Raw genomic sequence first — 16,192 nt, 5'->3', positions numbered from 1 at the left:
TCCTTACTTGGAGTTCACTCCACTTGGCATCTCTACCTGGTAGGGTGCCAAGAGATTCTGAAAACAAAATATGAGAGGCATGACACATCTTTGTGAGGTGTTAACCAGAACCTTTGTAAAGCTATTTCATATTTTAAAGAAATAACATTGAGGGGCTTCCCTGGTGGTACAGTGGATAAGAATGTGCCTGCTAACGTCGGGGACACAGGTTCAATCCCTTGTCCAGGAAGATCCCACATGCCACGGAGCAAGTAAGCCCATGCGCCACAACTACTGAGCCTGCACTCTACAGCCTGCGAGCCACAACTACTGAAGCCCGTGCGCCTAGAGCCCGTGCTCCGCAACAAGAGAAGCCACCACAATGAGAAACCCACACACCGCAACCAAGACCCAACGCAGCCAAAAATAAATATTTTTTTTAAAAGATAAAATAAAAAGAGAAAAAAGAAATAACGTTGATATATTAGGGAATGAAATGCAAAAACTGTATGATATATTCTGAGAAAAACGCAAGACCTCAAAGTAGTTCCAAGTTCGTAACTGTCTGCTACCTATGAAAGCTGTCACCTGATGTGGCTGCCTAACTTACTAGAGATTTTCAGACACGTCCAATCAAATATTCTAAAATTAGGGGCTCCACAAGGGTAAGTGCTATATTTATTTACCTAATATTGAATCCCTAGGCTCTAAGTTCAAGTCTGGCAAGAATGGAACCTCAACAATCTGTGTGGTCCTAGGCAAGATTTCTTCTGTTTTAATCTGTGTCTGGTTTGCTGCTTTAGGAAAAAAGGAACAATGATGAAACCACTTCACTGGGGAAGTAATTTTCTCACGGGCATTTTGTATTAATTCAAGACAATGTTTGAAAGCCTTTACCAAATACAGTAAATGCAGGGAGAGCTTACTGTGAGCCACACAACTATTTAATAACAGTGAGTAGGCCAGTGGATGTGTACCATTGTATATGAAATTCTTTGTATGTGGAACCTGGGAATTTCATGTTGAACCAGTTCACAGTGTGCTTCTTCATTAGGTGGCCTGTGTGGTTTACAACTCAGAAAACACTGCTACAGAGGTTTTTGATTCCTTTCAGCAATAATGCCAGCCTGGGGGATATGCTAGCAAATAAAGGCAGGGTAAAAAATTCAGCCTGCCCCAGGCTTGTGTAGGTAAATTAAAAATGTACTTGACACTTGTGCTTGTCTAAATAACTAATCTTTTTATGATTTATATAATATTAGCCACTGTTTGCATTATTTATTTCCATTAGTAAAAACAAACATTCATACAAGCTACACTGTAATTATAGAGAGCGCATTAGCAGTGTCCTGATGCCTTAGCGCTACAGAAAAATTACAACATATAGGTTTAAATACTTACAAAAGTGAAGTTTAAGCTGTTATCTTTCACAATTCTCTAGGCTCTCCTGGATGTTTTTCACAGTGTTTGACCCCCGTCTGTCCCAAATTGTACCTGACAGCTCGTTAGAATGCAGGTGCTAATTAACTTCTTAACACTTTGCACTGTCCTAAAAGCCCAGCCTTCTCACTTCTGGGTCTCTTAAGGTGTCTCTTTGACCAGAAAGAGGTGTGTTTCCACAGTGAGTATGTATTACTTTTATAATCAAAATCTTGAAGCAACATATAACTTTTTGAAGGTGTGTAAGCCCCCCTTCTTCTTCTGACTCACAAATAGCACTCTTCCAGGGACCTGTGTGTGAAGAAGTATATTCCTTGCCCCCTCCTCTGAGATTTCAGGGGTAAGACCTCGGGATCTATTTGCATTTTAAACTCAGCTTCTCAGGGGATTCTGGTTCTGATTCACTCTGAGCAGGGTTCTTTTCACGCTGGACACACTGCTCTGTTTTCTGACATACTGCACTTTTTTGATAGTTTCAAAATATATCCTGTGAGTCTCTCCATGTTCTATTCTCAAATAGCTGCTGTGTTCTGTTTCTTTTAGTCATACAGGAGCAATATTGTTTAGTACATAGTATATAGGACATAGCACCTAGCATAGTACAGTATTGCACAGTGCATGCAGTTTGCTATTAGAACCAGTTTCTGACTGCAGGTCCCACACCTGTCAGTTATGGGAACCTACACCACCTACCTAAACATTTTAGTTTTTCTGTTCTTTTCTCTTCTCTTTCTTTTTTTAAAAAGTAAATCTATCTATTTATTTATTTATTTATTTTTGGCTGTGTTGGGTCTTTGTTGCTGTGCGCAGGCTTTCTCTAGTTGTGGCGAGCAGGGGCTGCTCTTCGTTGCGGTGCGCGGGCTTCTCATTGGAGTGGCTTCTCTTTGTTGCAGAGCATGGGCTCTAGGTGCGCGGGCTTCAGTAGCTGTGGCATACAGGCTCAATAGTTGTGGCTCGAGGGCTCTAGAGCGCAGGCTCAGTATTTGTGGTGCACAGGCTTAGTTGCTCCGTGGCATGTGGGATCTTCCCAGACCAGAGCTTTAACCCGTGTCCCCTGCACTGGCAGGCAGATTCTTAACCACTGTGCCACCAGAGAAGTCCCTCTTTCTTTCTTTTTTTAACAGTCATTATTTTCTCTTATTTACCTTTGGTTGTTTGAATTTTGTGTATCCTGTTTTATCTTCAGGTTTTTTAAAAAACTATCTTAATTTTTACTATTACTATAACTATTACTAATGATATTCTAATTGTTTTTAAATAATATTTATTTATTCTATCAGAGGGTAACAATAAAAATGTTTGCTCATATTTTGAATTCTTTCTTTAGAATAACCCAAGAGATAAAATTACTAAGTCAAACGTTTTGAGTATATCTATATGTATTTCTATCTATCAATCTCCTATCTATCTATCTATCTATCTATCTATCTACCTAATTTGTTTTGTTTTCCTGGCTGTACCAAACTAACTATTGGGGTGCTTGCTATTATAAAATTATTCTAGTTCTGTGAAAAATGCCATTAGTGATTTGATAGGGATTGCATTGAATCTGTAGATTGCATTGGGGAATCAATTTTGACAATATTGATTCTTCTTATCCAGGAACACAGTATATGTTTCCATCTGTTTGTATGGTCTTCAGTTTCTTTCATCAGCATATTATATTTTTCAGAGTATAGGACTTTTGCCTCCTTTGGTAGGTTTATTCAAGGACCTACTATATAGCACAGGGAACTTTATCCAAGGTCTTGTAATAACCTATAATGGAAAAGAATCTGAAAAAGAATAGATATAGAATCACTTTGCTGTATACCTGAAACTAACACAACATTGTAAGTCAACTGTACTTCAACAAATAAATAAATTATTCTAAAAATATCCAGGTAGAAAACTCATCTGTAATTGAGTAGATGAACGAATTAAAAACAAACATTTATTGGGTACCTATCTATTCCTGTCCTTTTTTAGGAATGTAAATGTGCTTTAAATCTAATTTTTAAGGGTTTATGTGAGGTCTAAAGGATATAATTAAATCAATCTGGGCCAGAAACATGGTGGTTCCTTTATATTTGATGGTAATTATCAGTCTCTAATTAAAAGAAAAGATGAATATTTGAAAGTAAAACAGTCAATTGACAGTGGATTTTTTAAAGGAGGCTAAAGTGATGTGGACTTCTCTAGAAATTGGATTTTTCCCCTTTATGCTTTTTCTTTAATGGAGCATCATGTGTGAAGTCTGTATTTAAAAATTCTCCTGATTCCTCATTATTTGCTTGAGAAATCTGGAGGACTGCTCAAGGTAGCTTCCCTTCCTGTATGAAATACTGTCTTGAAAATATTTCTCTGGAGAATTTAAAAACAAGAAAAACCCAGATTCCACTCTTTTTAGACATATCCCGGTGCTCCTCATTTCACACATTTATACTCAAACATGTACAAAATCTTTTCTCCCACATTTTTCTTTCTGCCTGGAGAAGAGCTGTAAAGATATTAATTGTGTTTCAGTTATAAATGGATTGCCAAAAGGGACGGAACGGGTTGTGTATCTCATCAGCATGCCCTGTCTGGTATAAATAATGAGACGGGAACTTGGGAAATTGGAAATTTGTGATAAAAACGAGATGTGATATTATGAAGTCCCACCAGTTCCTTCTTCTGGGTACATTGATTTTTAAGGCATTCTGCAAGACTGCTAAATCAATGATAGTCTGTCACAAAATGTTGGTTAAAAGGGCTCTATTACAGGGGTCAACTACAAATTAGCCCAAAGGGCAAACACAAAGGTAGTATAAATGTTAAAGAGAAAAAAGCTGCAGATGTTGTAAAATATAGTTGGAAAGGCATAGCTGTTGAAAAACATATACAGTAATTTCTCTTATTCCACCTAAGGTTATTAAATGTGGTAACTAGGAAGAAGTGAAAAGAGTGGAAATGTAACTGAATTGAACTTTATTTTATCATTTCAGTTATTTTTATCATTTCAGTTATTTTTAAAATGAACCTGGGATTTTCTTTGATGGGTCCCCACATTCTCTGTGTGTCTTTCAAATCTATGTTTTGCTTTTACTTTTTGTTAGAACCTAGTAAAGTTACTCCTCCCGGCATGGTATCATGATTAAAATTTAAACAAATCTAAGAAAATATTGATATTTCCAAATGTGTTATACAAATAAATTGATGCACAGTAAGTTGTTTTCTAAATGAATCCCAAATTTGGACAAGGTCTTACCTTAGTGTGATCAATATTTAGGAATGGAATAAAAAAATCTCACACACCTCCACACACACATATGCCATTCATTTCTGATGGCAAAGTCAATATATTTGTAAATCACAGAATACCCTTGAAGTTGAACTACCTGCCCTGTCTCATATCAGGGAAGGTTTCATTGACACACCTCCAACTTGCCATCCATCTTTCCCAGCAGTAGGACTTGGAGTCAATCTCCTCTGTACACACACCTGGAACCTACCCTAAGTTACAGCCTATGCAAAGATGTTTCTTTCCATGCCTCTCCCTGGTTAGGCTGTGAATCCCCCAAAGTCCAGGAAGGAACCGTATTCATTTTTGATACCCCAGGGCCAAGCACAGTTTGATGATATACAGCAAACAATAAATATCTATAGAATGAGAAAAAGGGACTAAGAAAGGGAGAGTAAAGAGAAAGAAGGTTACAGAGACAATCTAAAGAAAAGATGAGATAAAATACTAATTCACTTTTCCTGTTAAGCTACTTAAAAGTGTGGTCCATGTCAGATTCATCAGTACATCTTCAGGGCTAAAAGTGTAATCAGTCATAGTCTATCTATCTCATCCTCTCTTCCTCTTTGTGGGTTTCTATCCTCCCACTTTAAAAATACCCTCAAGATGTTGGCAGATCCTTGATCATTTTTCGTAAATTTGGTGCCTAGCCTTTCATGTATTCTTTTGGCTTTGCTGAGATTTTAATTAAGGAAAGTGGACTTGCCAATATATTTTTTTCCCCAACTCTTTCCAAGCAAGCAGGTGCCAAGGTCTCACTATATTCTTCTAGTTTCTATGCTCTGCTTGTTTTATATGGCCACACTTAACTTCTTCCTATACAGCTGTAGAAGTCCCTTTCCTCTCCCACATCTCTTAGGATGAACTGGGGGAAAGAAAACAGACTCTTAACTGGCATCTAGGAATCCCTGTATCCAGGAATGAGCTAATAGTACCAGAGATGCAAAAGATGGGGTTGGGAATTGACATGGATCAACCTGGATTTTAAATCCAATGATTATTTTTCTTTGAGGTGAGGTATCTTTGCCAAGGCTAATTTTCCAATAACAGCCCTCGTGTTTTTGATTATTTGTCAGGGTTATATATGTGTGAATTCCTTAGTTATATGGTTAGGTTTCAGACATATGACTATTTATGGTAAGATGCTGGAACTCCAGAGTTGAGCTCTTGGAATTTGAGGGGAAAATGAAACAGAACAGTGTTTCTCCACTTATGGACTACATGTCTTAATGCATTTATTTAGCTTCTTTGAGCCTGTTTTCCCATCTAAAAATGGAGATAACAGTTTCAGCTTTATAGATATATTTGGAGGATACAAATGAATAAGGAGAGATAAAGGACCTGGCATAGTATGTAGGACATAGTTGGAGACAATTAATGGCATCACTGTGTCTGTTCCAACCAGAATTTGGGATTAGGACCAAGTGATAGCTCTCCCTTTCCATACTGAAAGTCTCTGCTTTTATGATAGGTAAAATTTAATTTAAAATACACTAATACCAAAGTACAAATGATATATGCCCTTCTTTTTCTTTTTAGTAGAGTAGAAATGTTGTCTTTGGATCAGATAGAACTGGACTTGAATGCCAGCTTTTTAAATTATAACCTAGAACTTCGTTAATAAAAGACGGTGGTAAACAACAAACATTTATTTCTCACCATTCTGGAGGCCTGGAAGTCAAAGATCAAGGTGTCGGCAGATCTGGCGTCTGGTGAGAACCTGCTTCCTGGTTTGCAGATACCCATCTTCTTACCATGTCCTCACATAGTAGAGAACAGAGAGAGAGAAGCAAGGTGTCTTTTTCCTCTTCTTCTAAGTGCACTAATCCCACTCTGAGGGTTTTATCCTCATGAACTAATTACCTCCCAAACGTTCTATCTCCTAATACTATCCCACTGAGGATTAGGAATTCAACATATGAATGAGGAAGGGAACAAAAAAGTAGTCCATAGCACCCTGTTTGTGAATTTTTATAAGGATTAAGGAGCTTCCCTATGTAATGTCAGTGGAACATCTAACAAGGAGTGGCTCAGGTTCAAGAAATGTTATCTCCACTTATTTTCTCCAGTTTAAGTAGAATTTCCTTAAGCACATACTAGCAAGATGGGCAGAAAGTACTTATTCTTGTGGATCATAGGAAACTCCAGAGGGATTTACTCATCACAGAAAAACGTCCACTAGACTTCAAGCTCTATCAGCAGGAAGGAGAGTCCAGCTCTTCTCCACCCTCCATCACCAACCCATCCCTGGCCATTGCTACCACCCTTTACTATCAAATGATTTTGTTGATGCATGCTCTCATGGGACCTCCTAGTCCAGTTCTCTGCTAGACCTGTGCTTGCCCTGGGTGGAAGGTAGCCTTGTGACTATTTATCCACTCCATGATAAGCTTGGCTTTGATGCCTAATTTTCAGACTTGGGCTCTTACTGATCAGCCTTCATGGATGTGACTGCAGCCGTCCTTGGTACAGGCCTGTGAAACCTAGACAGGCTCCAACCTATCACCTGTGGAACCTACCATCTTTGTCGTCCTTCCTAGTCCCTGGGAGGGTCTTTACTCCTGGTAAAAACACTTTCCACCCTCTAAACACCTCCCCACCCAATAATGTCTTCAGTCCATCATTTGTTCTATAGGAAATTTTCACAACCTTATATAAGGGTTTGATATCATACTAGCTTTTGTTTACAGCCACAAAAGTGGGTTTCTCTTGAGGAAGACAAGATCATGACTACCCTCAAGAGGAATAAAAATCTCTACTATTTCTTCACTAACAAGCTAACATATGAAAATGAGACAAAAACATAGAAATAACACCTATTTAAAATATCAGTGGATCAATCTGCTGTATTAATTTCTGAATGTGTTCCTAAAGAAAATAACCATTCATTCATTTATTCAGTTATTCACTTAGTACATATTTATATGCAAGGCACTTTCTGAGATGCTAGAGAGAAAGATAAGGACATTGAGCCATGTTTTCTGCACTTAAATATGTAAAGTTCAGAAGCATATGGTGCTTGTGTAGTAGTTACAAGGGCCAGTTTGGAAACTTCTGGTTTTGAATATAGGATTTATCCCTTTCTGTTTGAAAGGAGATAATCATCACAAATGCTCAAAGCCTTGTTGCAAACGTTAAATAAATAAATATTTTATACCAGGTGTTCTTAGCATTTGTACAACTAGGACAGTGTGGAGCTATGTTTATGATGTGATAAAGGGATGAAGCCACATTAGAGAGTGAGTTAATTCTGGAGAAGAAGATTAGAGGGGAAAGTTGAGCAAATAAGAAAGAGTATTGTTTTCAAGAAGCTTTCAGTCTGAAAAGGAAAAATCTGTATGCAGTGCAATTTATATATAAAAGTAAAAGGTGCCCTGAGAGACAGTCAGATAAAGTATTTTTAGAGTTCAGAAGAGGGAACTATTCAGCTTAGGAATCAACTAAATCTTGAATCTGTGTCTGAACGACTTAGGTGGATGTATTAGGGATAGGAATGTACTTGCTTGATCAAGTCTGTCAAAAAGTGTAAAAAGAAAAGTTGGGTAAATTAGAGAACTCTGGGTGATTGGTGTAAAAAAGCTGTCCAAAACTCATTTCTAACTTCGTATTTTCCTAAGAAAAGCTCCGATCTGATTAACCTCTTTCAGGGGGGTTCTTCCTGATTTGCAACCCCATGTCTGAACATTGACTCAAGATCATCCTTTTTCTTAAATCTAATCTTAAATCAATGTCCCCTCCTCCCAGAAACCTTGCTGTTGCTGTTTGGCTGCTCTGTGTTATCCGGGTCCTTTCTTTGACCTACAGCACTTTATCACATCATTTTTGTTCGTTATTTAATTTTCTGCCTTTCCACTAGTCCGCCCTTCAAGAAAGCAAGAATCTTCTGTCAAGTTTCTTAGGTGCCTAAAAGAAGGCTTGACACATCACAGGAGCTGAATAAAAATGTATTGCAATAATAAAGGGCCCAAATAGGAGATCAGCCCAAGCTAATTCACCTCCATTTTAGCTGGCGGCACATGTAGGATGGCATATTTTGGATGAATTTGTGAATACTTATTTTTTTTAATCTCTGTGAAACTATAGCACTGTAATAATTGCCCAATTAAGCCTGTTTTGTCTAGGACTTTCCCTTCCCAAAAGCACAACAGCTCAGTGGCTTTTCATGTTGCCAGGTTTGCAATTTGATAGGAGAGTTACTCATTTTGTATTTCACATTTAGGGGGGAAAAGGTAACTATGTGATGTGATAGATGTCAATGAACTTGACTGTGGTAATCATTGCACAACGTATACATATATCAAATCATCACGTGTACACCACCTTAAATATATTGCAATTTTTTTTGTCAATTACACCTCAATAAAGCTGAGGGGAAGAAGAAAGAAAGAAAGGGAGGCAGGGCAGCCATGACCACACTACTGAATTTTTTAAAAGTCCTGTCTTTTAACTAGAAAATTAAGCTTATTCTAAAAGAATAAAAGTGAACAGCCACTGCAATGGTTATATTTTTTCTCACGCATCTTGGCCCCAAATTCTTACTTCATCAAATGTAAATAAACTGGTAGCATGCCCTGGAGAGCCCAGGGATGTGGCTTTATACAATGTCCCATCACCCAGGGAATGCTGATTGTGTGGTACCTTTATGGAGCCTTAGAAGAACAACATGAAGTGGGTGATATCATTCCCATTTTTTAGGTTAAGAAACTGAGCCTTAAAGATGTAAAAAAAAAAAAAAAAAAAAAAATGCCCTTGCTGTGTGAGAGTGGCAAGTCATTGATGTAGAATATGATCTGTCTTATAATAAGATGATGTGAACAAAATCTTCTGCCGTTATAACTGTGGCATATAGGTGTTTTCCACTTCATCATGTCTTCTAGAAATAAACTTAAAGATTGGCACAGTTTCCTGTAATAAAGTGAAATGATGTGAAAGCACTGCTAAAATAAACTTCAAACACTGTTGGGACAGAAACTCGGACTTTGTTGCACATTCTTCTACCCTCCCCATCTAACTCTGAGCCCCGCACACAGCATGTAATATGCAAATAGGCTTTGTGCGAGTGAATGAATGAATTCAGATAATAAAACAGAACAAACAAAGCTTCCACCTACTGCAATCCTGACACATTGTAGAAGATGCCTGCAGTGCCACTGGTAGGATAATTGTACAAGGTCAGGATGGAAATAGCTGTCAGTCTAAAGCATAAGTGATGCTAGTTTACTTCTTAAGCATTTATAGGATTTTGTTCCATAGGTACTGGAACAGCAAAGAAAAGAACAGGCCGTCTAAGAAAAGAAAATAAACTTTTTTTCCCCTGTTGTATTATAAAAGAGTCATTCCGATTCTGAAAGTGTTTATTTATGCACATGAAACTGTAAAACAGACAGCTTATTAGTTTTCACAACCAGGCCTCCAATTTTCCTCATTATAGGTTTGCAAAAGCAGTGGGTAGGCCACCATCCTGGCGTTCTTTGGCTGGGATATAGAAGGCATTTCTCTCCTGTGCGTAGTAAACATGACTGAGATTTTACAGTTGCATATTTTCATACAATATTTTTCATTTCTCTCACCCGATGCACATTACAGATGTTTGCTGAAATGATGCCTGGGTGAATAGAAGACATCTGTGTGCTCCAGTGCGTTTTCTGAAGTGTTTAATTGTTCCAGAAACTTTCAGGCTCGTTTTAAAAACACAATGTTAAGTGTGTATGGAGGTTTCATTAAGCTACAAAACTGTTTATACCTCGAAATGCTCCAGAATATAATATGGAAACTGAATTTTATTTCCCCAGTTTACGTCTCAAAACAGAGCCAGAGAAATGACAGGATACATTTTGGTGCTGTCCATCCACCCGACTGCAGTTAAAAATCTGTCCCTGTTCCCATAATAAATTCAATTTGGAGCCTGTAGAATTTGGCAGCAACATTTCACTACAGGCTGAGAGCTGGCACAGGAGGAGAACACCCAACGAGCGATGGCTAGGCCTTTGCAAAAGAAGATGGCGTGGGACATGGTTGTTTAGGATTGCATTGTGTGGTATGTGTCTTCAAAGAGAGGTTTCTGAAGAGAAACGGCAAGCGGAGGCCACCTCGGCATCCTGTTCAGTTGCAGGATTGATCACCAACGAAAGAGAAAGGTTAAATCTTCTATTATCACCCTGACATAACTTTCTAGTTAAACAACAGTGGTTCAGAGCACAAGTTCCTAGAAGGAAGTGGAAACCTGTCTTCTTGCTTATAGGTGAACGAAACCCAAACAGATGGTACAGTTCACTATTTATTTCCCGCAGAACTTGGTTGGGAAGAATTCTTCATACACAGGGTTACAAAAAACAAAAAAAAAACAAGCTGTAATTTTTACTGATCTGTGTTTAATCCTCCTCTTCCTCCAAAGACACCATACAGCATCCCTTGGCGATTTGGGTGTTTGGCGTATGTCTTCTATAATCAAACAGCAAAATGAGAAAATGAATACTGGTAGGATTTAGGCCATCTTTCCCACTGGGGGAGTTTGCTTGAGGCCCTACAGGAGAAATGAATGTTGAAACCTGTGTTATCAGTCACAGAGACGTGAAGAAAAATGCATTGGCTACCTGCATATATTTCTCAGATTTTTTCTTTTTTTTTTTCTTTACATCTTTATTGGAGTATAATTGCTTTACAATGGTGTGTTAGTTTCTGCTTTATAACAAAGTAAATCAGTTATACATATACATATGTTCCTCTGTCTCTTCCCTCTTGCGTCTCGCTCCCTCCCACCCTCCCTATCCCACCGCTCTATGTGATCACAAAGCACCGAGCTGATCTCCCTGTGCTATGCGGACGGTTCCCACTAGCTATCTATTTTACGTTTGGTACTGTATATATGTCCATGCCACTCTCTCACTTTGTCACAGCTTTCCCTTCCCCCTCCCCGTATCCTCAAGTCCATTCTCTAGTAGGTCTGTGTCTTTATTCTCGTCTTACCCCTAGATTCTTCATGACATTTTTTTTCCTTAAATTCCATATATATGTATGAGCATATGGTATTTGTCCTTCTCTTTCTAACTTACTTCACTCTGTATGACAGACTCTAGGTCCATCCACCTCATTACAAGTAGCTCAATTTCGTTCCTTTTTATGGCTGAGTAATATTCCATTGTACATACGTGCCACATCTTCTTTATCCATTCATCCGATGATGGACACTTAGGTTGTTTCTATCTCCGGGCTATTGTAAATAGAGCTGCAATGAACACTTTGGTACATGACTCTTTTTGAATTATGGTTTTCTCAGGGTATATGCCCAGTAGTGGGATTGCTGGGTCATATGGTAGTTCTATTTTTAGTTTTTTAAGGAACCTCCATACTGTTCTCCATAGTGGCTGTACCAATTCACATTCACACCAGCAGTGCAAGAGGGTTCCCTTTTCTCCACACCCTCTCCAGCATTTACTGTTTCTAGGTTTTTTGATGATGGCCATTCTGACTGGTGTGAAATTATCTCATTGTAGTTTAGATTTGCATTTCTCTAGTGATTAATGATGTTGAGCATTCTTTCATGTGTTTGTTGGCAGTCTGTATATCTTCTTTGGAGAAATGTCTATTTAGGTCTTCTGCCCATTTTTGGATTGGGTTGTTTGTTTTTTTGTTATTGAGCTGCATGAGCTGCTTGTAAATTTTGGAGATTAATCCTTTGTCAGTTGCTTCATTTGCAAATATTTTCTCCCATTCTGAGGGTTGTCTTTTCATCTCATTTATGGTTCCTTTGCTGTGCAAAAGCTTTGAAGTTTCATTAGGTCCCATTTGTTTACTTTTGTTTTTATTTCCATTTCTCTAGGAGGTGGGTCAAAAAGGATCTTGCTGTGATTTATGTCATAGAGTGTTCTGCCTATGTTTTCCTCTAAGAGTTTGATAGTTTCTGGCCTTATATTTAGGTCTTTAATCCATTTTGAGTTTATTTTTGTGTATGGTGTTAGGGAGTGATCTAATCTCATACTTTTACATGTAGCTGTCCAGTTTTCCCAGCACCACTTATTGAAGAGGCTGTGCTTTCTCCACTGTACATTCCTGCCTCCTTTATCAAAGATAAGGTGACCGTATGTGCGTGGGTTTGTCTCTGGCCTTTCTATCCTGTTCCAGTGATCTATCTTTCTGTTTTTGTGCCAGTACCATACTGTCTTGATTACTGTAGCTTTGTAGTATAGTCTGAAATCAGGCAGCCTGATACCTCAAGCTCCATTTTTCCTTCTCAAGATTGCTTTGGCTATTCAGGGTCTTTTGTGTTTCCATACAAATTGTGCAATTTTTTGTTCTAGTTCTGTGAAAAATGCCAGTGGTAGTTTGATAGGGATTGCATTGAATCTGTAGATTGCTTTGGGTAGTAGAGTCATTTTCACAATGTTGATTCTTCCAATCCAAGAATATGGTATATCTCTCCATCTATTTGTATCTTCTTTAATTTCTTTCATCAGTGTCTTATACTTTTCTGCATACAGGTCTTTTGTCTCCTTAAGTAGGTTTATTCCTAGATATTTTATTCTTTTAGTTGCAGTGGTAAATGGGAGTGTTTTCTTGATTTCACTTTCAGATTTTTCATCATTAGTGTATAGGAATGCCAGAGATTTCTGTGCATTAATTTTGTATCCTGCTACTTTACTGAATTCATTGATTAGCTCTAGTAGTTTTCTGGTAGCATCTTTAGGATTCTCTATGTATAGCATCATGTCATCTGCAAACAGTGACAGCTTTACTTCTTCTTTTCCGATTTGGATTCCTTTTATTTCCTTTTCTTCTCTGATTGCTGTGGCTAAAACTTCCAAAACTATGTTGAATAAGAGTGGTGAGGGGCGGGCCTGCAGGAGGTAGCGGCGGCGGCCGAGGCCGAGGGAAGATGGCGGACGGTGTGGACCACATAGACATTTACGCGGATGTGGGCGAAGAGTTCAACCAGGAAGCTGAATATGGTGGGCATGATCAGATAGATTTGTATGATGATGTCATCTCTCCATCTGCAAATAATGGAGATGCCCCAGAAGATCGGGATTACATGGATACTCTCCCACCAACTGTTGGTGATGATGTGGGTAAAGGAGCAGCACCAAATGTTGTCTATACATATACTGGAAAGAGAATTGCATTATATATTGGAAATCTAACATGGGGGACAACAGATGAAGACTTAACTGAAGCAGTTCATTCTTTGGGCGTAAATGATATTTTGGAGATAAAATTTTTTGAAAATCGGGCAAATGGCCAGTCAAAGGGGTTTGCCCTTGTTGGTGTTGGATCTGAAGCATCCTCAAAAAAGTTAATGGATCTGTTGCCTAAAAGAGAACTTCATGGTCAGAATCCTGTTGTAACTCCATGCAATAAACAGTTCCTGAGTCAATTTGAAATGCAGTCCAGGAAAACTACACAGTCAGGACAAATGTCTGGGGAAGGTAAAGCTGGTCCTCCGGGAGGCAGTTCACGTGCAGCCTTTCCACAAGGTGGTAGAGGACGGGCCCGTTTTCCAGGGGCTGTTCCTGGTGGGGACAGATTTCCTGGGCCAGCAGGACCAGGAGGGCCACCTCCACCTTTTCCAGCTGGACAGACTCCACCACGTCCACCCTTAGGTCCTCCAGGTCCACCCGCTCCACCAGGTCCTCCACCTCCTGGTCAGGTTCTGCCTCCTCCTTTAGCTGGGCCTCCTAATCGAGGAGATCGCCCTCCACCACCAGTTCTTTTTCCTGGACAACCTTTTGGGCAGCCTCCATTGGGTCCGCTTCCTCCTGGGCCTCCACCTCCAGTTCCAGGCTACGGCCCCCCTCCTGGTCCACCACCTCCACAACAGGGACCACCTCCACCTCCAGGCCCCTTTCCACCTCGCCCACCTGGCCCTCTTGGGCCACCCCTTACACTCGCTCCTCCTCCGCATCTTCCTGGACCACCTCCAGGTGCCCCACCACCAGCTCCACATGTGAACCCCGCTTTCTTTCCTCCACCAACTAACAGCGGCATGCCTACATCAGATAGCCGGGGTCCACCACCAACGGATCCATATGGCCGGCCTCCACCATATGATAGGGGTGACTATGGGCCTCCTGGAAGGGAAATGGATACTGCAAGAACACCATTGAGTGAAGCTGAGTTTGAAGAAATCATGAATAGAAATAGGGCAATCTCAAGCAGTGCTATTTCAAGAGCTGTGTCTGATGCCAGTGCTGGTGATTATGGGAGTGCTATTGAGACATTGGTAACTGCAATTTCTTTAATTAAACAATCCAAAGTATCTGCTGATGATCGTTGCAAAGTTCTTATTAGCTCTTTGCAAGATTGCCTTCATGGAATTGAATCCAAGTCTTATGGTTCTGGATCAAGACGTGAACGATCAAGAGAAAGGGATCATAGTAGATCACGAGAAAAGAGTCGGCATCATAAATCCCGCAGTAGAGATCGTCATGATGATTATTACAGAGAGAGAAGCAGAGAACGAGAGAGACACCGGGACCGGGACCGGGACCGCGATCGAGAGCGCGACCGAGAGCGCGAGTATCGTCATCGTTAGAAGCTGAAGGAAGAGGAACACCTTCCAAGACAAAACAGTCTTCATGGGGGAAAAATGACGCTTGTCCAGCAGTTTGCTTCTTGTGATTGAACTGAACCTGTAAGGATTCATGGATAAAATGAACAGGAATAGATCTGAATAAAGCAAATCTGCATAAATGGTAACCAGTAGCTCTACTTTTATTTTTTATGTTGCTTACCTGTTTTATTTGAAGGAAACCTGTGTGATTTAAAAAGTTATAGCTTTTGCAACTTTATTACTGGTTATATACATTTGGCCATTATAATGTGCAAGCAATTGGAAAAAAAACGTCAAGTAAATGCTTGTTTTATAGTAGTTTGTTCTTGTTAAAAATGTTCATACGATAATGTCTGTAAACAGCACCACTTTGATTACAATAGATGTAGTGTTGTAATAAACTGTTTAATGGGGAAAAAAAAAAAGAGTGGTGAGAGTGGGCAACCTTGTCTTGTTCCTGATCTTAGTGGAAATGCTTTCAGTTTTTCACCATTGAGGACGATGTTGGCTGTGGGTTTGTCATATATGGCCTTTATTATGTTGAGGAACGTTCACTCTGTGCCTACTTTCTGGAGGGTTTTTTAATCATAAATGGGTGTTGAATTTTGTTGAAAGCTTTCTCTGCATCTATTGAGATGACCATATGGTTTTTCTCCTTCAATTTGTTAATATGGTGTATCACATTGATTGATTTGCATATATTGAAGAATCCTTCCCACTTGATCATGGTGTATGATCCTCTAATGTGCTGTTGGATTCTGTTTGCTAGTATTTTGTTGAGGATTTTTGCATCTATGTTCATCAGTGATATTGGCCTGTAGTTTTCTTTCTTTGTGACATCTTTGTCTGGTTTTGGTGTCAGGGTGATGGTGGCCTCGTAAATGAGTTTGGGAGTGTCCCTCCCTCTGCTATGTTTTCGAAGAGTTTGAGAAGGATAGGTGTTAGCTCTTCTTTAAATGTTTGAT

At 39.3% G+C, this 16,192-nt stretch overlaps 2 protein-coding genes across 3 annotated transcripts in view; both read left to right on the top strand.

Annotated features, from left to right (window-relative positions):
• CDH8 (cadherin 8) overlaps window positions 1-16,192 on the top strand; it is a 363,158-nt gene that overhangs the window by 140,542 nt on the left and 206,424 nt on the right. The gene's annotated exons all lie outside the window — the stretch shown is intronic.
• Window positions 13,514-15,373, top strand: LOC132509332 (cleavage and polyadenylation specificity factor subunit 6-like). Its single transcript, XM_060130252.1, has one exon. It carries the CDS (start codon window positions 13,554-13,556, stop codon window positions 15,207-15,209), a length of 1,656 nt encoding a protein of 551 aa, XP_059986235.1. The 5' UTR covers window positions 13,514-13,553; the 3' UTR covers window positions 15,210-15,373.

The sequence above is a fragment of the Lagenorhynchus albirostris genome, chromosome 19 (assembly GCF_949774975.1).
Source record: "Lagenorhynchus albirostris chromosome 19, mLagAlb1.1, whole genome shotgun sequence".
NCBI lineage: Eukaryota > Metazoa > Chordata > Mammalia > Artiodactyla > Delphinidae > Lagenorhynchus > Lagenorhynchus albirostris.
This window is presented reverse-complemented; position numbering and strand designations above follow the sequence as displayed.